This window comes from Chelonia mydas, chromosome 7, assembly GCF_015237465.2.
Source record: "Chelonia mydas isolate rCheMyd1 chromosome 7, rCheMyd1.pri.v2, whole genome shotgun sequence".
Lineage (NCBI taxonomy): Eukaryota > Metazoa > Chordata > Testudines > Cheloniidae > Chelonia > Chelonia mydas.
Genome location: NC_057853.1, coordinates 55,020,374 through 55,044,656, shown reverse-complemented (window position 1 = coordinate 55,044,656; position 24,283 = coordinate 55,020,374). Strand labels below are relative to the sequence as shown.

The 24,283-nt window shown below is 44.2% G+C and overlaps 1 protein-coding gene across 16 annotated transcripts in view; it reads left to right on the top strand.

Annotated features, from left to right (window-relative positions):
• GBF1 (golgi brefeldin A resistant guanine nucleotide exchange factor 1) overlaps positions 1 to 24,283 on the top strand; it is a 180,303-nt gene that overhangs the window by 5,206 nt on the left and 150,814 nt on the right. For all 16 annotated transcript variants that reach the window (XM_043550327.1, XM_043550325.1, XM_043550326.1 and 13 more), the window contains 2 exons: positions 634 to 739; positions 2,137 to 2,203. In XM_043550327.1, the coding sequence (XP_043406262.1) occupies positions 634 to 739; positions 2,137 to 2,203 (173 nt within the window). The remainder of the gene's footprint in view (positions 1 to 633; positions 740 to 2,136; positions 2,204 to 24,283) is intronic.

The window sequence follows — 24,283 nt, the reverse complement described above, 5'->3', positions numbered from 1 at the left end:
TGACTTCATGCTTTCCATGCTTGTGTTCTTCCTCCTCCTAAGGTGCTTTACCACCGTCATGTGAACGCAACATCTAACAAAAATGACTTTAATCTTTAAAAGTTTAGCATCCCAAGGAGCTGCTACTCCAGGTAAATCAAATAGCAGTAGCCTATATAAAGGGCACAAATAAGAAGTCTAAGGCTGTTTCCTATACTATATAGGGCTTCAATATTTACATAGCACCATAGATGTGTATGGCGTTATACAATGGGTAAACTTGTACATATAAATAACAGGAATCCTTGTGGTTACTGGGAAATAAGTGAGACAGGTAACTCAAGTGCAGTTGTTTATTACCACACTTATCCCCTGATGTATCTAGCTAGCTGCTTTGAATGCTTCTTATATGGAAAAGTGTGGTGTCTTTCTCATAGTAGAATAACCGTATTGGTCTGCACATGGAAAACTGGGAATATACCCAAATGGTTCTATTGGGAACTCTCTACAAATATTTCTCGCTTGTCAATTGCATTACTACCGTGTCCCTTACAGACCTGGGGACCAGATCGATTTCCTGCCTGAGGCATGGGGTGATTCAGTGTGCTTTATTTTGAACAACTAGGCATTAACCTGGATTCTCTTTATTGTTAGGACTGTCAGGATGGTGGATAAGAATATTTACATTGTCCAAGGTGAAATCAATACAGTGGTGGGTGCCATAAAACGCAATGCTCGATGGAATACTCACACACATTTGGTAAGTTTTCTTGGGTTGGTGAGATCTGTCTGTGTTATGAAGAACCTAGAAACTATAAATTTTAATAAAATCAAACCTCCTGTCCCCTCAAACTAAAGCACCCTAGAGTAGTTTTCTAGGTAACACAGGAATAGTAATTTCCTATGGTTTGCTACTTTAGACAGCTTTGACCTTCTAACTGTATGTGCTTGTAAGCATGTATGTTGTACTGGTGAGCACCCAGAGATGAAGCTGGAAATCGATTGCCCCATGGGTTGGAAAAGTGACTGAGTTGGGAATATGTGATTATACACCCTCACATTCACTTAACATAACATTTTATTCAGACCTTTGTAGGAATCTCTTCCGGTGTCATAGGGAGTGTTTGAAAATACTGCATGTTTCATTTTAGCATCATTTTTACATGCCTTTTGTGTTGTGCTGTGGCTGACAGTTTAAAACCACAGGAGCCATGAAATGTAAATTTGGGGCATAGAGTAAGTTAATAAAAATGGGGCATTTTTCACCCTTTATGTGGTATGTTGTCACTTTCTTTTTGTCTGTCTTGTGACTATGCCATTGGCTGAAATAGTATTTCAAAACCTGATTTGTTAAAAGATCACTAATGCGAGATTTTTGGTTCACATGATGTCCTCAGCCAGCATTTCAGTTTAGCAGTGCAATGTGTGTGTGTTGTACTATATCTGTGATGCAATGTAAAATGGTACATGCAACACAGATGGTTCTAATCTAGCATAAATGGCTTTAATCTGTCAAACGGCAGGCCTTTTTGCCTTCTTAGAAGCATTTCTTCATTAGTGCTTGGTGCCTTCCAGTAGGAGTTGTGGCTGTATGTGCATGCAGCTTGGAGGAACCTCTGCATGTGATCATAAAAACAGACCTACTAAATTATGGCTATAGGAAGTAGCTACTCTGGTAACTTTCTTACAGTGGCTCTTTTTTCAAGTTACCATTGCAGTGCCAAGTATCATTGGTGTGTTCCTATTATAAATCTCTCTGAGGACTAAATTGGTTCATAAGGATTTGCTATGCGTATTAACGTGGCATATATCTACCCTGAACTTTATTAAGTAGTGGAAAGCAAATAAAAATTCTTTCTTTCGACAGTAAAGCGAAAACAGAGTGCTGAGTCTTGAGAGGGCATTCTGCTCTTGACCCCCAAGCTACTCAGCCGTGGAAAATTGAATACTTTCCCCTGATCTTGATGGAATAGGGAGGGACTGAAACTAATGAACCCAACCTACTTTCCCCTCTTTGGAAAATCTCTCAATATGGCTTGTTCTGAAGGAAAACTAAAAGGAGATGATATCTTTGTGGACCCTGCATATCTTTTTTACTGTGTGATTTAGGTATCTGTCTGTCTCATTAAGTACTTCCTTTGTTTGTGTAACCTGTAGGATGAAGAACGGGATCCCCTGCTGCACAGCTTTAGTCTATTGAAAGAAGTGCTAAATAACATAACCGGTAAGTGCATATGTGCACTGTGTAGGTATGCATATCCAATAGAATGTGTAAATATTGTATGCCTGTACCTGGGCACAAATATAGCATCTTATGTCTGGCACTTCTTACACAAGGATCAAATATTTAGTAATGGAAAAGCACTAACACGTTCACCCTTTATAGAAAATAGTAAATCAGTCCATAAATAGGGGAAATGCCTTTTTCCTGGGAGTGTGTACACATGCTTATGACTAATCACATGCCATTTATGTGCTTATACCAGTTACTCAAACATCTTGCCTGTGTTATTAGACTTTCATCCGCCTGAGAAATGTTGGTGTCTAGCATATCTGCTTGTTCTGAGGTATGGTATTGCTTTTATAACTTTTTCTGTAGCACTGGCTAATCTCCAACCCCTTGAAGTTATCTCATGTCCATATGCTCTGAGCTTTAGACCTGCAGTTTACCCTCTGACCATTTGTTTTTTTTATATATTGTGTTGTGTTTATGCAGTACATGTAAGGGACGCTTCAAATATATTTCTGTTCAATCTGTAGCCGTTGTACCCATGCCTCTCTGTTCTCCCTCATCTGTCTCTATAATCCAGTATGTTTGTAGTAGTATATGAGATCAGTGCATAAACATATGTAGTCTTTCTGTCCAAGCTGTGATAAGTGTTTTGTTCCTGTACGTAGTTATGAGTGACAGGAAAATTCTGCTTGGAAAGGAGCCTCCCCATTATTTGATTTATTCCTCCTCCCATCTCTTAAGACTGCAGGTTTGGTCACCTGCTGCCTGTAATTAATGGCAAACAGACTGCAATTTCAACATAATCTCCTGGGTTCAGGGATGAAACCCTGGTTAGCCTTGCACTGAATGGACGCCAGCAGCTGTGATAGATGTTCCTGCAATGATTGCTAGAATTTCACTATTGCTCTTCCTTCTTTCTGGAAGTGAACCTATGTGGATTAATTTTCCTGAGCTTTGAGAGGACAGGTCACTCTTATATGGTACATATAAACAAGTCTGATAGGACCTGATTCTGAGCCAGAATGGGTCATTGGTACACATTTAATGGGCCAATAGCTCTGTGGAATGTGAGCTCTGCTAACTTTTTTTTTTCTGGAGCAGAATGTCTTCTCTCACTAACAGTGTCAGGGCAGTTGCATTACTCTAAGCTAGTCATGTGTTGGCATGAGCCTTTCCTTCTCAGACTCACAAGTCAGGTGTGTATTCTGTTAAATCTCACCCAATCCCATTGTCTCATGACTGAACAGAAACAGAAACAAACTTTGCAATGACTGCTTCACTACTGAACTCTGTCTAGAGTCACAAGCATGTTAAGCTTATTTTGAGTTGGTCTCTGCACATTCCCACTGGTGGGCTTTGCTCACTACTCTTTTGCCACTGAGTTTAGGAACCCGCTAAAAAAGCAGTGTTTATTGAAACTCCAGGAGCATCACCTCCCGGCACCGAAGAGAAGTTATTAGGAGTGAGTCAGTGGAGAGCTATAATTCCTTCCTTTTTCATGACTAGCTGAAGGCATAGGGGCTTCTGCTTTGTGCCTGGAGAACTTGCTTGGTCTTTAGCTTGTAGTGCAGAAATTTTAGGTAGGTAGTTTCTGCCTGGTTAAATTTCTCGACTATGTTTTGGTTCTGAGGCATCATGTCAGAACCCAAAGTCCCTGAGCAAGTCAGTTTAAATGCTTTGAAGCCTTCTGTCATCGTCTAATTTGGATGAACATACCCATTGCCTTAAGGGCCATGGGAAGAACTACTCCCTGGAATCCCTTTATGCCTAACACCTGAAACGATAGGGACGTTCTGCTCCATTCCTTAGTTAAAAGAAGTGAGTTCATATGTTACCACTGCAATGGCTCTCACTTGAATGAGGCTGTGATTCTTTCTGAGGTGGGCCTCCTGAAGTCCTTTCCTGGCAGTAATTAGGGTAACAGACGTTATCAGAAATGGTGTGTCAAGCAATAACGAAATTGGACTGGAAAGTCCTGATATTTTCATACAGTCACAATGAATAGCTGGCAGGGCTTGGTGGGCATTTGGGCACTGTCCACAATAACTTCTCTCAAATGAATTCAACCCAAACCTCTAATTGATCATTGCAAAGAGAAAGAGTTCCATGTGCTGAGTAACCCAGAAGCTTCCTATGAGCTCGTGAGGGATTATGCAAAAATGGCCTGTGTTCATTCTGCCATGGTGGTGTCAAAAGAGTGCCTGCTTGTGTATGGCATTAGAGTGCGATCTCACTTTGATCACAAGGTGCTCTCCTAAACAGGCAGTTTCAGCACCAGTAACTGCTCTGACTTTAATGCCTGAGAATAGGAGACAATGTTTTGCCCAGTTTGTCTGAGCCTTAGGCATGTGATGGAATCCAAGCAGTGCTTTGTAGTATTGGTGGAGTCTGCTGGAGGATGTCCTCTACTATGCTAAGCCCAGCGCCTTCTCTGGGCAGTGAGGCCAGAGCTTAGTTATTGTCCAGACTTTCTTTTCATGTCTCTTTCATTAACTCATGGAAGCACATGGCTTTTATATTTAAATTTATTCAAGCTGTAATCTTTGACATTTGAGTTAGCTTTTAGTACAGTTTTGCATTTATAGTAATATATATTATGTATTTTCTCAGTCCCTCAAGAATCCATTTTAATCTGTTCCGGATGCAAATTTCAGGCTGCCTTGTCCCATCTCCCTTCTTGCCCTCCCCCTTTCCTCCCCCCACGGAGCCTGTTTGATCAGGTGTGGCAGGAATATCCACTGTCAAGCTGCGCCCTTTATATTAGTCAATATTATCCTTCCCTCCCTCCCACTCCCTTCGTTCTCCTCTGGGCTTTACCAGTTGATTTATAATTTTGGAATTCTCATCGGAATCTGTAATACAGTTTGTTCATTATTTAACCAAAACCTGTTTAATGAGCAGAGAGAGGCAATGTAAATGTTAGGCAAGTTGCAGTGGAGTACCTTTTGTTCTCCTCTGAGCTGGTGGGTATTTAACTCTGACCTGACTGTAATGCTTAAATACCCTGGCCTGGGGTATAGAGGTGCACCCATTGCCTCCAGCAGCTCAAGATTTTCACTTGAAACGTGTGCTCTTCAGGAGTCAGTAAACTGCATAATACAGTCATAATCTGAGTTACCAACAATAATGAAAAGCCCCCACTAACTTGTGGGAGCCCATCTGTTCACAAGATCAGCAAAGTTTCAGGTGGAACCATGTTAAAGCAGACTCCTAAAGGTAGTGTCTGTAGAAGAGACTCTTGTTCATTGGGAAATATTAGTGATGTAGAGCATGGGATTTGTTAAATTTATAAAGTTCATGTAACTTCCATAGCAAAGGTCTCTTGTACTCCTTGGACCTTAACTTTGTGACATGAGCCCTGGATTCTGCAGTAATTTGCTGCTGAAACGTAAATTGAAGCTGCCACAGAATTTAAATTTTTAAAGATGTTTTTAATAATTTTAAAATGAATAATACAATAGTACAATAGATCCAGTGTGCTCTCTTGGATGGTGTGCCTAACCTCTGTTTGCCAGAAGCTGGGAATGAGTGACAGGGAATGGATCTCTTCATGATTACTTGTTCTGTTCATTCCTTCTGGGGCACCTGGCACTGGCCACTGTCAGAAGGCAGGATAACTGGGCTAGATGGATCTTTGGTCTGACCCAGTATGGCCGTTCTTATGTTCTTCTGTTTAGCTTGCTTTATGTTCTCACCTTTTCAGTCATGGTTTTTGGTGTTCAGTGTTCTGCAGATTTTTGTATTGATGCACAGTTGCAACAAAAATATTAGGTAAACTGGAGGTCTTGGCAATGGGTAGGGGGCATTTGGGGCTTATGGCACATGGGGAAGTGTGGGAGACAGTCTGGGATAAGCTTATTAGCGGAACGTTTCTACTAAAATAATCAAATACTTTTGCTCATGTAAACCCTAGTCTGGCTGGGAGTCTTGTTTTGCTAGGCACCACAAACATGAATTGCTTCATGACCTTCTCATAAACAAACTAGAGCAGAGCCTAGATGAACCTACTATAAGGTGAGTGCACAACTGATTGAAAAACCATACTCAGAGAGTAGTTCCCAGTGGTTCACAATCGAGCTAGAAGGGTATGTTGAGTGGGGTTCCATAGGGATCTGTCCTCATTGCAGTTCTATTCAATATCTTCAAAAATGATTTGGATAATGGCATAGAAAGTATACTTACAAAGTTTGTGGAGGATACCAAGCTGGGAGGAATTGCAAGGGCTTTGGAGGACAGGATTAGAATTAAAAATGTTCTTGACAAACTGGAGAAAAGGTCTGAAAGAAAAAGGATGAAATTAAAATCAGGACAAATGCAAAGTGCTACACTTAGGAAGGAATAATCAGTTGCACAAATACAAAATGGGAAATGACTGCCTAGAAAGGAGTACTGCAGAAAAGGATCTATCTGTTATAGCGGATTACAAACTAAATATCAGTCAACAATATAACTGTTAGATCCCAGAATGATTGCTTTTTTTTATATTAGCAGGTGTGTTGTAAGCAAGACACAAGAAGTAATTCTTCCACTCTACACAGCACTGATAAGACCTCACCTGGAGTATTGTGTCCAGTTCTGGGTACCACATTTTGGAAAGATGTGGACAAATTTTAGAAAGTCCAGAGAAGAGCAACAAAAATGATGAAATGTCTAGAAAACATGACCTATGAGGAAAGATTGGCAGGGGGGATTGGGTTTGTTTAGTCTGGAGAAGAGAAGACTGAGGAGTAGGGTTGCCAGCTTTCTGATTGCAGAAAACGGAACACCTTTGGCCCACCCCTTTGCCGAGGCCCCATCTCCTGCTCACCTCATTTCTCCCCTCCCTCTGTCGCTTGCTCTCCCCCACCCTCACTCACTTGCTCATTTTCACCAGGCTGGGGCAGGGGGTTGGGATGTGGGAGGGAGTGAGGGATCTGGCTGGGGGTGCAGGCCTGGGGATGAGGAGTTTGTGGTGTAGGAGGGGGCTCAGGGATGTGGCAGTGGGTTGAGGTGCTGGGGGTGAGGGTGAGGGCTCTGGTGTGAAGTCAGGGATGAAGGGTTTTGGGTGCAGGCGGGGTCTCTGGGCTGGGGCCGAGGGGTTTGGAGTGTGGGAGGGGGTGTGGGTTTCGGCCTCTGGGAGGGAGTTTGGGTGCCAGAAGGGGACTCAGGGCTGGGGATTGGGGTGCAGGAGGAGGTGTGGGCTCCCGGCAGCACTTACATCAGGCGACTCCCGCAAGTGGCTGGTATGGCTCTGTGGCCTCAAGGCGCAGGAGTGGCCAGGGGGCTCTGTATACTGCCCTCGCCCGCAGGCATTACCCCCACAGCTCCCATTGGCCGGGAACCGCGGCCAATGGGATCTGCGGAGCCCACACTTGGGGCAGGGCAGTGTGTGGAGCCTTCCAGGCCACCCCTGTGCCTTGGGGTTTCAGGGACATGCCAGCTGCTTCTGAGAGCTGTGTGGAGCCAGGACAGGCAGGGAGCCTGCCTTAGCCCCAGTGCGCTGCCGACTGGACTTTTAATGGCCTGGTGAGCGGTGCTGACTGGACTGACAGGGTCCCTTTTCAACTGGGCATTCCAATCAAAAATTGGATGCCTGGCAACCCTACTGAGGGGGGACATAACACTTGTCAAGTACATAAAAGGTTGTTATAAAGAGGGTGTTAAATTGTTCTCCTTATCCACTGAGAACAGGACAAGAAGCAAAGGGCTTAAATTGCAGTAAGGGAGATTTAGGTTAGACATTAGGGAAAAATTTCCTAACTGTAGGAATATTTAAGCACGGGAACAAATTACCTAGGGAGGTTGTGGGATCTCAGTTGTAGAAGGTTTTTAAGACCAGGCTAGACATATACCTATTAGGAATTATCTAGATAGTACTTAGTCCTGCCTCAGTGCAGGAGACTGGCCTATATGACCTATTGAGGTCCCCATCCAATCCTACATTTCTATAATTCACTGTCCTGAACCACCTACACATAAACAGTGACATCTAGGCTTAGTCCACAGTAGTGAAACAGATTGGAGCCATAGTATAGACAGGGCTTTTGAGGCTGGGGCCTGTTTTTACCACAGCTTAAACTTAGACCTGCTTTTTAGTAAGTTGAACTTAAATACTGGTAGCAATATGTCCAAGTGCTAGAGCCTTGGCTACACTGGAGCTTCCACCAGTTATAATGTGGGTTCAGCTGAACTGGTGGAAGCTTTTATTTGAAATCAAAGACAGCTTCAGTCTACATGGGGGAAACTTCCAAGGTAAGACCCCCGTTGAGTTGAATGGAGCAGTTAACACAGTTAAGAATGATGATTTCAGGCTGTCAATTAACTCAAGACATTACTGCTATAGTTTGCTGTAGTTTGTGCATAAAAATGTTTATCCTTGCAACTTTTGTGGCTGTTGAAGTCATGGGACTCTGCTGATAGTTGTGAAGCTTGAGCAGAGCTGTAGCTACTGCAGTGTGTCTCCTCCTTTTGGAATGAGTTATGAATGGTACTCTATTCTAAAGGTGCTGGCTTTTAGCAACCTGTGATTATCAGAAGCAACCCATAAGGAAAACTGAAATTGATAGCACTACTTGTTGCCCACTAGCGCTTTCCTCACTGAAGTCCCATAATCAGAGCAAGCTAGGATTATAATGAATGAGTTGCTGCTTAATGCCATGTACAGTGCCTTGTAGGCAGTTAATTCCTGTCCTGAACTCTCCTGCACAGAAGAATCTTGTGCATGTCAGTGGTGTAGTGGGAGAAGCAGGTGTCTGTGGAAATTGTGTGCATCAACTCTATTTAAATAAGGCTTACACTGGATAAGAAGGTGCATGTTGGAGTAGGGGGCCATGAGTACCATGTTTGGGAGGTTTGAGTCCCTTTGTCCTCTAGGCCCAGGAGTTCTGAGTTAGAGCACTTCAGTAGAAGCTGCAAAGTGAGCCAGTAGAAGCACTCTGACTTCATGCACATGCATGACATTTTTAATGAATGTGTGTATATCAGGGTCAGAGGAATCTCTCCATGGCTTATTTCAGATGACAAGCTGTTGAAAAATCTCCATCCTGAGGGGTTAGCTGGGTGCAGTTAAGAGCTGGTTAAAGGTCAAACAGTTGTAACCATAAGAGAACCTTTGCCCAGCCTGCTAATTTAATACACTTCTTGTGGTAGCCATCAGTTTTCTGGTACTGAAATTGAATTCACATTTCACTTTCTCATGTCTCAACTTTTCATAGAATCATAGAAATGTAGGGCTGGACAAGACCTCAAGAAGTCGTCACAGCATAGGAGGCTGGATTTGATAGGACCAAGTGAACCTAGACCAGTGGCTCTCAATCAGGAGTCTGGAGGCCTCCTGCAGGGCCACGAGCAGGTTTCAGGGGGCTCACCAAGCAGGGTTAGACTCACTGTGGCCCAGGGCAGAAAGCTGAACCCCCGCCTTGGGGCTGAAGTCTGGGGCCCTGAGCCCTGCCACCTGGGGCTGAAGCCAAACTTAGCTTCGTGGGGGCCCTAGTGGCATGGGGCCCCAGGCAATTGCCCTGCTTGCTACCCCCTAATGCTGGCCCAGTTGTTGTGGCACAGGTGGACTGTGGAGTTTTCATAGGATGTTGTGAGGGCCTCAGAAAGAAAAAGGTTGAGAACCCCTGACCTAGACCATCCTTGACAGGTATGTGTCTAACTTGTTTTTGAGAGCTTCCGATGATGGGGACCCAATGACCTCCCTTGGAAGCCTATTCCAGACTTAACTACCTTTATAGTTAGAAAATTTTTACTAATATCTAATCTGAATATCCCTTGCGGCAGATTAAATCCATTACTTCTTGTTCTACCTTCAGTGGAAGTTCAAATGTGTGCTTGAGGGGGGCAAAGCGTCAAAGACCCACATGCAGTAACAGTGCAGAAATTCTGTCTTGGTTTGGAATTAATTTCAAAAACATTTTCTGAAACCTTAGTGTTGATTCAACATTTAAGATCCAGTAATTTACGACCGCAAAAATGAGTATATGGATTTGTGACATAGGTTATTTTGATTCTCAGTGCAGTTTGAGTGTTGCTAAACAGGGAATGGCCATTTAGCTAGGCACAGTTGGAAGTGGTTGACATTGGCAAGAAAAATCCCTTTAGAAGTTTGAAAGTTAGGTGACATGAAAACATGAATTGCCTCTGATGGTATCTTGCCATCTCTTGGTGGTTTGGTTTCAGTCTGCAGTTACAAGTGATAATTCATTCTGTTTACTATTTAAGTTCTGAGATTCCTCTGGAGGTTAATGGACGTCCTTTCTTGATGACAGGTCTCAACTAAACTGTAGTAGATATTTGTATAAATACAAGAAATTGTCCAACATTAGTGCTGCAGCTGAGTTAAGGAGAGGTGTGAAACTTGCACTCTTCAAAGTAACTGTCTACACCAACAATGGTATACACCAGTCAGTGTAACTGGGAATAGTGGGATGAATCTGAGCAAGTGAGGACTTCCTAATGGTGAGATGTATTTAGACTGTAGAGTGTTTTCCCAAGAGAAGGGATAGAAGAAAGCACTTTGTTTTAGTCATTTAATATTAAACTGGAAGTACTTGAGAATAGACATGGAACTGGTCCTTTGCAGATGGAGACCTATTAAGTCATCTAACCCATCCCTTAAAGTTATGAATCTTTGGCTCACGTGGTGAGGATAGAGATGTTCCATGAACCTTCTTAAATGCAAAAGCCAGAAAAGAAATGCAAATAATTATGGCTGGGGGGTTAGCCTTAATTGGACTGTGGTTGTCCCTTTCCTCTCTTCTTGCCTCATTCCTCCTTCTTCTATCTCTTCCCTTTCCTTCCCTTAAAATCCCTCCCTCATTTTTGTTCCATTCTGGCTTCATTATCGCTAACTTCTGAACAGCCACAATGTAACATACAGGAACCAAATCGGGGACTTTAGGAAAGATGAATCAGGAATGCCCAAACCACAGAGTAAAGTGCCATAGACATTTCAGTAAATAGGAGTTAAAAATTCTTCATATACCTACAATATCTTTCCCTGCTGGATTGTCTAAGGTGAATCTACCCCTCATACATTACACAGAAGCCCAAACTGGAGATGCTTCATACTGGTGGCCTCCTCACACCCACTGTTCTCTCTTTCCCCAATATTGGACATTGAGTGGGTACATGGAACATTACTCATTTTGCATCTATGCTTCGTAGATTATTCCATATGTATGTAGTAAGGAGAATAAAGGGTAGGCAAGGCAGCTGGTATTTTGTCTTTGTTCTTGTTGAAGAGCTGTGGGCCTGTGGATACTGTTCTCTGACCTGTTCAAACTAAAGCTTGGGCCAGCTGGTCTCTGTTCCTCAAAACAAGAAATAAGGGGACGAGTCAACTGTTTCTGAATGGGTGTGAAATTGAAATATGGGAGAGAAAGGGGAATGCTGATTCTCTCCTAACAGTTCCTTACAGAACCTGCAATATTGTTGGTGAGATGAAACAGAAGAGCAGAATTTCTAGGGTGAATTGCAGCTTGTGTATACAGTGGGTGGATATTAATCCTTGTGCTAGTTGCCATTTACATAAATGTAAATGTTTTGTGTGGTCCATTGTTACAAATTAGGCTTGAGTGTGATTCGATCACCACTGCTGATTGGGAATGTGGAGGGATTTCAATGCTCAGATACTGCCACCTAAATTGTGTAGTGCTCAAAGGAGAATACCCTCTTATAGGAGGAGCTGGTAGCCATGCCTATGGTTATGGTTGCCCAACACTTTTCCATTATAAAAACATTTTTCAGTTGCTTATAACTTAGCCTGAGTGGTTGAAGTTTGGCAGAAATTTTCCATGGTGGGTGCCTGTCTGGGGCTGAATTTTGTTTGCAAGTTTGAGCTAAAATAGCTCAGCTCTTGCTGAGAATGAGGTTCAGGAATACCACATTGTTTCGCCCTTGTTAAATTCTTACAGCAGTGTCACTGAGAGAAGCTCTTATGCCTCTATGCTTTGGAGAAGGGATGGGATATTCTGAAAGGGGGTTACTCTACGTTGACGGGGATGTGCCTTTTGCAATTGCTGTAAAAATCTGATGAAATTTGGTTGAGTTATGAGCTTCTGAAAATAGCATCTGCATGTGCTCAGAGGAGAATTTAGCTGCAGAACTAACCATTCTCTAAAGCAGGGGTCGGCAACCTATGGCGCACGTGCCAATTTTTAATGGCGTGCTGCTGCCTGCTGGGTCCCAGCCGCCGGCCCCGCTCAGCCCGCTACCGAACCCAGGCCGGGACCCCAGCAGGCTGCAGCGTACCATTAAAAATCCTGCCCGTCCCGGCCCGCTCTTCTCCACTCCCCCCTCCCCCCCCTGGGCAGGGTGAAGGAGCTTGGTTCTGCCGGCTGCTGCTGCAGGGCAGGCAAGGTTCCCTCTCCCCTGCCTCCTCTCCCAGCATGCTACGTTCCTGCCCCCCTCCTCCTCTCCCTTCCTGCTGCGATGCCAGAGCGGGAGAAGCGGAGCCGCAGCGCGCCCGCTGCTCCGGGGAGGAGGTGGAGAAGAGGTGGGGAGGGGGCCTTGGGGAAGGGGGGTGGAATCGGGGCATATCCCCTCCAGCCCTCTGCCGTGAGCCGCTCTGGGCAGGGGGCTGGGAGCGTGGCCTGGGGTCGTGGGGGTGCTCCCAGCCCCCTGCCCTGACCCCTGCACCCCACACATACTCCCAGTCCTCTGCCCTGACCCCTGCACCCCGCCACGACCCCTGCACCCCGCCACGACCCCAGCCCTGACTCCAGGACCCTCCACACATACCCAGCCCACCCACGCCCCATGCCCTGACTCTTGCACCCCCCACATTCCCACCCCCACCCCGAGCACCAAACAGGAGCTCCTGCACCCCTCCCCCACATTCCCACCTGCACCCCTAGCACCAAATGGTAGCTGCCCAGGTAAGCACTCCACACCCAAACTTCTTGTCCCAACCTTGAGCCCCCTCCCTTATTCTAGCTCCTGGCCAAACCCTGCACCCCAACCCGCAGCCTGCTCCTTCACCCCCAGCTCTGTGCTCAGTGCACTCCCACACTCAGCTCAGTGCAGAGAGAGAGGAAGAGAATGGGCTAGAACCAGGGAGAAGGTAGGTCCCCACTCTGTGTGGGTAGGGCTGGGATCCCAGACCGGCAGCGGGTTGAGTGGGCTGAGCGGGGCCAGCAGCCGGAACCTTGGCTGGCAGGAGCCAGTGGACTGAACCCCAGACCGGCAGCAGGTTGAGTGGCAGCGGGCTCAGCCGCTCAGCCCACTGCCAGTGTGGGGTCCCAGCTGCCGGCCCCGCTCAGCACGCTGCCGGTCTGGGGTTTTGGCTGTTGGCCTCTTGCCAGCCAGGGTCTGGGCCACAGGCCCCGCTCAGCCTGCTGCCAGCCTAGGTGAACAGAACCCCAGGCTGGCAGTGGGCTGAGCGGGCCAGTGGCGTAAGATCAGCATTTTAATTTAATTTAATTTTAAATGAAACTTCTTAAACATTTTGAAAATCTTGTTTACTTTACATACGACAATAGTTTAGTTATGTAATATATAGACTTATAGAGAGAGACCTTCTAAAAAATGTTAAAATGTATTACTGGCACACGAAACCTTAAATTAAAGTGAATAAACGAAGACTCGGCACACTACTTCTGAGAGGTTGCCGACCCCTGCTCTAAAGCTGTCATTTCTGCTGAGCATGCTTCAGCCTGGGGGTGCAGCGGCTGAGCAGGACTTTTCCTGCAAATGCGTTTCCTAGCAGCTACAGGCACCAGAACTGAGAATAGGGAGAGACTTTCCTGTGCTCTCAGTACTCCCTGTTGATGCCCAGGGAATGTGGAGGAGAATGCTGCTTCTCTGAAATGCTAAGGACTGTGGAGCAGTAGGGGAACAGAGACGGGCTTCTAGTTAAGGGTGGGTGGATTGGCAGAGAAAAGAACCCAGGCAGAGACAGAAGGAGGTGGGCCATGGGGACAGGGAAAGAAGAATCTGTAATAACTAGTGTTCCTGAGTCTTGACATTCTTCTGCTGTCAGCAAAGTGTTGCAAAACCCACTGGCAGTGTCTCTTTCCTCTCGAGTGATTGGTACAAGTAGACTAGAGGATAATAGCCTATTACTGCAACTGATTACTCTATTAGCCCCAGTGTTCCATGAGGTGGATCTAAAGGTTCTAATCTGACCACTCATAAACTAGGAAATGCCAGAATTAAGGTTGCCCATGCAACCTTAATTTGGTCCCCTTGTCCATATGCTTTATGATATACTCTAATTATTTGATCATATACTGTTTTTTCCCACAGTACCCCTATCTTATTAGGTACATAGGGCAGAGGTAGCTCAGGAAGCAAATCAGTGTTGTACAGTGAATGAGGCTGTTTGTATGACCTCCTTAATGGTTTGTTGTAGAACTTGGAAGGTATGTAGTGAATGGGACAGGGGGTTCCAGGGAGAGACAATGGTCTCTTGGTTAAGGCATTTGAACATCACTCTGGAGAGCGGGATCCTATCCCTGCCTCTTCCAGAGAGTTCCTATGTAATGCTAGGCAAATCACAAACAAAAATTTTAATAGGGGCCACTAATTGTGTGTTCCTCACTTTCTGAGTGTTCAACATGAGACACCTGGGGGCTGGTTTGCAAACGTACTGAGCACTCACTCTGTTCCAGCTGAGACCAATGAGAGCTCTATTTGAAACATATTAAGAGCTATAAAAATACTCTGGGGAAAAAATGACTGTAGGAGTCCAAGCTGCGTGTCCATAACTAGTGGACACTTGACAGTTTTGGCTTTAATCACTGTCTGAGTTCTCCATTTTTAAAATGGGCATAATACCTCCCTACCTCACAAGAGTGTTGTGAAGAGAAATTCCTTCATGTTTGTGAAGCACCATGGAAGAGCACATGAAGAAATCAGTTCTGTGAGTGCAGGATTTGGATTGTGTGTGGTAAATCGGGCATGGACCACACTAAATAATGAGGATAAGCAGACACTGAATTAGCTGCTCATTCAGTGAGCATCATCCATCCTGAATGAACCCGGGTGCTTATGGAAAAAATAGTATGAAATTGTCATTAAAGACTGTAATTAAAGAATGCATATGCATAGGCAACCTTTTATACTGGCACTTCCTACCTTTTGTATTCTTTACTTTGTAATCTTACCATTCTTTTAATATAGTTTTTGGGATGTAATTAAAGAGTGATGGGGGTGGATTAACACTGCAGTCATTTGCCTTCCTATCTAATGGCTAACGCCTGGCAGGTAGTGGGAGGAGGCGGTACTATTGGAAGGAATTGTTTCCTGCCCTCTAGTCCTGGGGGACCCTTAGGAGTTAGATGGACAAGCACTCCTGGCTGTTCCTTGGTAGACTTCCCACAGTATGGTGTTCTGTAACACCAGCCCTCTGTTACTGCTTCACGACTGGGCTCTGAAGAGCTGCCACATGTGCACAGCTTGCAACTGACCCTCTCTTGTTCCACGCTTGTTGAGCAATTACTTTCCCACTTGTTGAACTCTCCTTTATTTTCTTCAGTTACTGCTTCTTTGTGAAGTGGGGCCATAAAGGAAATGGCCTAATGCTCTGTACATTAGAGGGCAATAAATTGCAGTTTGATTTGGTGGAAAGGCTGGGCCAGATGCAATGCTGAAGTCAAGATTCCTCGTAAGTCGTCCATGGAGGGTTTGTTCCAGGGCTTTGTGATCATGTTGTCTTTGTCTTGGTCACTGGAGTCTTAGGATAAAAGGGACTGTGGGTGATTTTGGAGGATTTTTAATACCATACAAATATCCTGGGAATCTGCAAATAGAAGTGTTCATGAAATTGTCCTGAATTCAGTAGGGGCTCATGGAATACATAATTCTTCCTCTATTGTTCCCTCCTCCCCCCTTCTTGCTGGACGTTAAAATTTTGCACACTGATGATTAAACTTCAGTAACAGTGAATGTGCGAGGAAACAACACTTCTATCAGGTAACAAAGGGGAGGATTTTCTGCTGGTGCATATCTGCATTAGCAGAATAGAACATAATTATTATGTAATATATTACCATACTGGCAAGAAGTCCTGGTTCAGGACTCTTCCCCTATTTGTGCTAAGTGTTGTACAGAACTTAAAAAAGCAATCTGACAGATTGCTAATAGGTGTTCCAGCAGAGGTGGGTTTGTAGGACAGATTTGAAGGAAGAAGGTAGTAGCCTAATTGGTCAGTTAAGGAAGAGCACTTTGTGTTGAAGGGCAGTTTGGAAGAAAATGCAGAGATGGTGTGTGATAAACTGACAAACGAGTAAGAGCCAGCAAGTTGAGAGGGCAAGTGATCAGAAGGTTAACTGGGTGTAGTGAATTGGTAAATCCCATCAACAGCCAGTTAGTTACTTTAAAAAAGATGGATGTAGAGCTGTTGGTTAGCCAGTGTAAAGCTGGTTTACACAAATTATTCTCTCTTGTCTGTGCTGTCCAGGTGCTGTGCGATTTCCTGAGAATTGCAGGGCAACTAGGGACCCTTTTTCTGTGCTCAGGGAGAATTTCATTTCTTTCCAGCCAATACAGGCCATCCTCAGGCTAAGTTCTTAAGAGCAGCATTTTGGGCTTGACTGTTTGGTATTTCACTTCTTGATGGGAATAATTTGTAGTCTACATATGCACAAGTAACCCCATGTTAAATTGCAGTCTTGAGAAATGCAACTGGATAAATGTAATTTCCAACAGCCTCCAGGCCCATGAAGGGGTAATTTATATCTCTGATCGATGGCTTCCTTTGCAATGATGCCTAGTGATGTGCAGAATGGCAGGTTTGGGGCACACCTCATGCATTATTTTAATGTAGCTTATAAGGGTGAGGACTGATGTGCAGTGTGATAGGACTGTGGATTGCCCAGTGGAAGAGTGTGACTGGGGAATGCAAAGTGGTAGTATAGATGCGTGGGAGTGCATCAAAATGTGGTACCCGGGTGTCACAGGTATCAAAGAGAAGTGAGTGTGACTTTGGGGAATGCACTGGGAATGTGATACCTTAATGGAATAAGGAACAATTATACTCGAGTTAGAGGCATGTAAATATCAGTGGGATAGTAGGTAAATAAATTTCATTATACAGTCAAGTGGAATAACGTATTTCAGGAAGTGCCTTTTATCTACTTTCTGAGTTTTATCAAATAGTCGTAGCAGTTACTTTAGAAAATGGATATTCTCTAAATCAGTATTTTATAAAAGTGATCAGCATTAGAAGTTCAGTTGGTCAACATGAATGCTTAACATTCCATTTGGAACATTAACTTCTGGTGGAGGAGCAAGTTACCCTTACTTCAAACCTCTCTTCAGCCTAGTCATCGTGGAATTTGTCAGAATATAAATTAGTGTTTGGGAGGTCCAGGCTCCCTATCCTGTGGTTGCACTATTAGACCATTTGTGTCAGCATTGCTAGGACATAGTTACAAAACAATGCAACATTTCAGAAACCATGTGCCCAGTTTGCTCAGTGCAGCTGTAGGAACACTGGCATGATCAGAAACTCTTCTCAGTGTGTAACAAGTAAAAGACACTGCACAATCTTAAATGACACAGCAAACATCAAAACACTGCTCATCTTTGTTCCATTTTAACTTCATCTATTTGGAGTTTGTCATTAAAATGGCTTTTCTAGAACTCGTAGTAGCTTGTAGAAAGTGACCTTAATTTATGAGACACATAGCAAGGAGAAGCCTGTCTGGAGTTGTAAAACTAGATTCTGTCTTGCTTTGATTCAGGTTTAGTAGTTACTTAAAGAATGTAAGTGGCTAATATTTTAACAAAATACCTTATGTTTACAAAGTGAAGTTCTTAATACACAGTTGAGGAATGGCCAAAGTAGTAGCTGTGGAGTCCAGGGGTGTGGTTGCCTGCTTTACTGAGCTCTGATTACATCCTTATCATGGCCTGTTCAAGGTTTGGAGTCCACTAGGCCTGGGTATGAAATTGGGAGGAGCTTTTGTACTAGAACAGAAGGGAGTGATGGAGGTGTTCTGCAGCTGACTGCAGTAAGATCATGCAAGAGCTGTTTACATAAGAAGCTTCATTAACTGCACTTAAGAGTTTGGATGTTCTTCAGGGCCGGATTAAACAGTTTATATTGGGCTGTGATTATTCAACTCTGTGTATAAGAACTGAACTGGCTGCTGTGGCACCATAGGAGGAGACATCGCTGGCTGATCATCCACGCCAATCTGATGTTTTCACATTACTCATTCAAGGGTTGTCTGTATTTTTTCTAATGTTTAAGTCTTACACAAAATAGCTGGGATTTCCTGCTCTGAGGAGCAAATATGGTGACTCAGCACTCGGGTCTCGTAAATATTTTGAAAGTTTTCTCTCCTGCGCGCCTCCCCACCTCATCCACTCTTTAAAAATGCTTTGCCCTAGCTGAATGGGCTAACTGGTCATACGTTAAATTACTGCTTAAATTCTAAAATGGTCAGATTACTGATGCAAAGTGGAAACCATGTTCCTGACACCTATTCCAGTGACACTGTCATTTTTAAGGGACATTCTTAAACACATTTGTTCAGGCTTTTACCAACATTAAAATAGCGTATGATGAGCAGGCAGTGTTGTCTGGAATTTAAATATCTGTCTATTTTTAGAGTCTCTTATCCTAATACTGAGAAATTACCCCCAAAAGCAAATATTTTTTGTGCAAGGAAAAAGTAATTGCTTATTATGAGACAGAAGAGTCAGCTTACTGAACACCACTGTCCCCTAAGCCAGGCATACTCCTGTTGACCCAGTCACTGATGCTGGTACACAAATGGAGGGGTAAGCAAAATCCTACTTTGTTGGCTTCTGCTCCACTAGGAACACAGGGGAAGAAATATCAATGTTTGCTAAATGGAAAAGGAGCATCTCGTCAGGGAAATATATGTTGCCTTTTAGTGTCTCAGAGGGTGTTGGAAACAATGAAGAGGAACAAATTAAAAGGCACAGCTATCGTTTTATTAATTCAAAGAGATACTTGGGAGAGGGAAGCAAGTTTATTGGCCATTCCTTTATGTATTCCCTCTAGCTGCCAGTTCAGAAGGCTTCCTTTTGGATTAGTTCTCCCTCTTAGTCTAACTTCTCCTGAGGGATGCTTCAGAGATGTTTTAATGTTCAATTTATGACATCTGAGTCCTTTCCGTGGTGTAAAAACACAACAACATATCACAAGGACAGTTTGTTACTGCTTTTGTATGGCCTTCAGGAAAGGATGGAAGGGAAAAATAAAGGAATCCCCTGCTTTAAACCTTGATCTTTGGAAAACAACTTGGCCCCCACTCCTCATTGGTTCCATGTTAACAGACCTCTTGTGGTTTAAGCAGGATCCCATTAAAGTCACATGGGGTGGAAGGGGAAGGGGCTTGTTTACACTTAAAAGGGTTTGCCAATACGGCTATGCCAGTAGAACTATACTAGCAACTCTTCCCCCCCGTGCGTGTCCCCCCACGCAATCAAAATGCAGCTTATAGCAGCAGAGATTTCTTTTGCCAGTATAGGTTATACCAGTGCACTAATCAGAATTAGCTCTACTGGTAAAATGAGGGCAGTTTTTTTTTGTTTTGGGGGAGTGTGAGGGGGGTTAATATAACTGTCTACATTAGGGCTTTTGCTATCACAGCTGTGTCAGTTAGGGGGGTGATTTCCCCTCCCCCTCACTTTGAACTGACACAGCATTGTCAGCAAAACTTAAATATAGACCAAGCCTGGGTCTCTACATTTGTGCAGGGATCAGCTTGTGCTGGTCTCAGTGCATAATCGGGGCCTTCAGGAAGGATATTATGTAAACTGAGAGGTGAAAGTGTCAGTCCAAAAGAGTACCAGAATGTAGTCTTAACTCTCATTGTGATGTATTTAAGGTCGTCTTTCAAGCAGCTGTGTCCTGGGATAAAATTAAAGAGCCTTGTTTGGTAAAACTGCTTGAATTTGAAGATAGTTGCTGAATACCCAAATTGCTGTAGTTAGGCAAAATCAACCTAGCATCAGTTGCATCTGTGTTCATTAAAAGGAACCAGAAAACCATGAGAATTTCCAGCATTTGTGTTCTCTCAGGCTTTTCCCTAGAGCTATAAATAAGGTAGCTCATATGGCTTTCTTACACTCAATCAGTTTTTAGTAACCAGTGTTTACTTCCCAAGATAACCCATGACTCTTCTTTCTTTTTCTTTAACTTATGTTAATGAAATAAAGCTTATCTGTCTTCGGCCAGATCTACACTGCAAATGTACATTGGTATAACTACTTCATTCGGGAGTGTGAAAAATCCCAACCCCTGAGTGTGACGCAGTTATACCAGCCTAACCCCTGTTGTAGACAGCGCTGTGTCGACAGAAGGGCTTCTCATGTCAGCATAGCTAGTACCTCTCACCGAGGTGGATTAACTACACTGATTAGAGAAGCTCTCCCGTGGTGTAGTGGCGTTTTCACTGAGGTGCTACAGTGGTACAGCTGTGCCACTGCTGCGTTTTAAGTGTAGACCTGCCATTAAATACAAGTTTAAACATGTGTATGTGAAATTTCTCTAAAGTCTCATCTTCACTGCAGAGTTAATTCTAGTTGTAACTCAGGTATTAGCCCTAACTAGAGTCCTGTCCACAAATAAACCCTTAACTTAAGGTGGTGCTGCTTTCAAATTATCTCAAGTTATCACAACATGTCACCTGCTAAAACAATCACTCTGTGCAACTCGAGTGTTAATTTGCAGTGTGGCTGCCCTCGCTTGAGTTAGGCTAACTCAGGATGAGTTAACTCTGGTGAAGACATAGCATATACAATCTTGTGGAAATTAATGAATAATATTTTAATAAAACATTTTAACAGTCTAGTTCAGATTGGAGTAGATCATTAGACACTATTAACTTGTGGTTCTCAGGCAACAAAAAACTAAAGTGAAATAGTCGAGAATAACACTATAAAATACTGTGGAATATTTATTGTAGTGATAGATTAGAAACATTGTTACTGTTGTATTAAAGGCGTAGTCAACTGAAATCACGATTTTAAACACTATTAGTATGTTACTAATAACCCATTAGAAATCTTCAAGTGAAATTTTTCACTCAACTGTCCCCAGTTTTATAATTCGTTGTTTTTTTGTGGCACTTCTCAGTTATATGGAGTTTCACAGCCCATCCTTGTATTTGTTGTGCATGGGCACTGGTGCACATGAACCACACTGGAAGGTCACACACTAGCTCTCACTCCAAAGGAACAACAGGTGACAATACCAGCTGTTCAGATCTGTTAGATGCCTGAATTTGAGCATCTGTAGACTGCTATTAAATTATAATTTGCACCACTTTTCACTTGACCCTACTTTGCACCAGCAAGCATTTCTTATGCAAACATCTTTCAATGTCCCCCACAAGATACTGGTTTCTCCCCTTGTTTGTTGGTTCCCAGTCTTCCCACATATGATGCCTCTCCTAAGGATACACAACTCATAGATGTGCAAAAGGTGGTATTGTGGGCCAAACCTAAAAAGAACAACATCTGAAAAATTAGTAGCGTAGAAGGCTTTAAGTAAAGGGGAGTAATTTTTTTAGCATAAATTTCTGTAGGCTGTTTCATGTTTGCACACTCGTGGTGCGAATAACTTACAATTTAAAAATTTTAGGTCTGTGATCCAGAAGTAATTTTTGTTTAAAGTGAAGGGTATCCTTTGTCATCAAGGACAGCCAAGAGGTGCCCTCTTCCTTGCAGGGTCCCCCACTTGAAATCAGCTAGCCAGGGAAGGCTGCTACACAAATGTGCTATTAAGAGAAGGTTGCAATGATTTTTAACTCCATCTTGAATAATAAAATTGGTCTGACCATGAGTTTTAATATTATTTACCCACAACTGATTTCAACTTTTACTTTTTATTTAAAAAGCTTAATTGTGAGCTGTAAAAACTCTCAGTTAAGCCTGTTAAATAAACCCTGGAAAGGTTGAAACTGCCTGTCTGCTGATTCCAGGGGAGGGGAGGAGAGAGCTAAAGGAGGAAAGTTTTTAGAAATAAAAAACCTTCCACTCTTCCCCTGCAATTTTTCTTCTTGCTCTCTTTCTTCCACCTTCCTCCTTTCCTTTTTCATCATTTGGACCATATCTGCACTATGGCATAATTGCAGCACCATAGCTATGCCGGCATAATACCATAATGTAGACACAGCCTACAGTGACATAAGGGTTTTTTTATTGCTGTAGGAATGCCACCTCCCTGAACGATAGTAGCTAAGTTGACAGAAGCATTCTTCCATTGACCTAGCTGCGTCTACACTGGGATTTAGGGTGGCATAGCTACAGTGCTCAGGGGAGTGAAAAGACTGGAAAAGGCTGCTCTTGGATCTTCAGCTCCTAATAAGATCTCAAGGTGGTTTCCCCCTGCCAATAAGGTCCATAGATAGAAATCCCAAAGTCTTCTGCAATTAAAAAAAAAAAAAAAAGAGAAACAAATAAAAAAAAAAAAAAAACCTGTTCAGTGCCTAGAGGCCCCACTCAGGAGTGGAGCCACATGGGGCAAAGCCTTGTGCAGAGCTTGTGAACAAGCATGTTTTAGAAACAAAGGACAGGAGGCTGAAGAGAGGTGAAACAGTTCTTTGAAGTATTAATGCAGGGGTGGGTAAACTTTTTGGCCTGAGGGCCACATCTGGGCATGGAAATTGTATGGCGGGCCATGAAGGCTCACAAAATTGGGGGTTGAGATGCGAGAGGGATTGAGGGCTCTGGCTGGGGGTGCGGGCTCTGGGGTAGGCCAAAAATGAGGAGTTCAGGGTACGGAAGTGGGCTCCGAGCTGGGGCAGGGAGTTGGGATGCAGGGATGGGGGTCCAACTGGGGTGCGGGCTCTGGGATGGGGCAGGGGATGAGGGTTGGAGGTGCAGGAGGGTGCTCTGGGCTGGGACTGAGGGTTTTGGAGGGCAGGAGTGGGATCAGGGCTGGGGCAGGGGGTTGGGGCACAGGAGGGGGTCAGGGGTGCAGGCTCCGGGCGGCGCTTCCCTCAAGTAGCTCCCAGAAGCAGCGGCAAGTCTCCCTCCAGCTCCTACACAGAGGGATAGCTAGGCAGCTCTGTGCGCTGCCCCATCCGCACATGCCATCCCTGTAGTTCCCATTGGCCGTGGTTCCAGGCCAATGGGAGTTGCAGGGGCGGTGCTTGGGGCAGGGGCAGTGTGCAGAGCCCCCTAGCTGCCCCTACGTGTAGGAGCCGGAGGGTGGACATGCTGCTGCTTCCAGGAGCTGTGCGGCGCAAGCCTCTGACCCTACTTCCCGGCTGGAGCGCCGGAGCAGGGAAAGCCCTGGACCCTGCTCCCTGGCAGGAGCTTGAGGGCCGGATTAAAACGTCTGAAGGCCCGGATGTGGCCCTCTGGCCACAGTTTGCCCACCCGTGTCTTAATGGGACTGAATATCATGGTTCTTGTTGGTTTGTAGCAGCAAGCCAAGGACCCTGGCTATCTTACAAAATGACTCCCTGATGGAGACAAGAGCAAGCTGCCTATAATGAAGTTATGCCTGGGAGGGACAGAATGGTAACAAGGGTGGGTGCATACATGCGCGCATGTGCCTCTGCTCTCATTGTGTCTCTCCCAGGCACATATGTGTGGGTTGGGTTTTTTTGGGCTGGGGGGGGGAAGAATATAGAGAAAGTAATGATAAAAAATAGGAAAGATCCATGGCTCAGAGAAAATACAAGTAAAATACATAGAATCATAGAAGATTAGGGTTGGAAGAGACCTCAGGAGGTCATCTAGTCCAGCCCCCTGCACAAAGCAGGACCAACCCCAACTAAATCATCCCAGCTAGGAAAATAATCTGGATTATCATTGCTCAGCATGTGTAATTTGAACTAGCTAAAATCTAGGATCCTTTTGCTTCATTTGGTCCTTTCCCCGCTCCATGCACTAGGGTGGCAACCTGTCCAATACATTTTTCTGTGCCATTTGGAGTTGGTTGTCCCTTGACAAAATAACCCAGCAGCCTTCTAGTTTAGCATCCAGCCCTATTGTTTCAGGAAGCTGAGAGATGCTTTCTAGAGAACTAATATTAATGGGTTGGAACAGGCAGTTATTTGCAACTTCATACTTCAGATTTTTCACTGTTCAGGTGTCCCCTTCAGCCACCAAGAAAGCAGTTGAAATAAACAGCTGTGTCAAATGAAGTACCTCTTG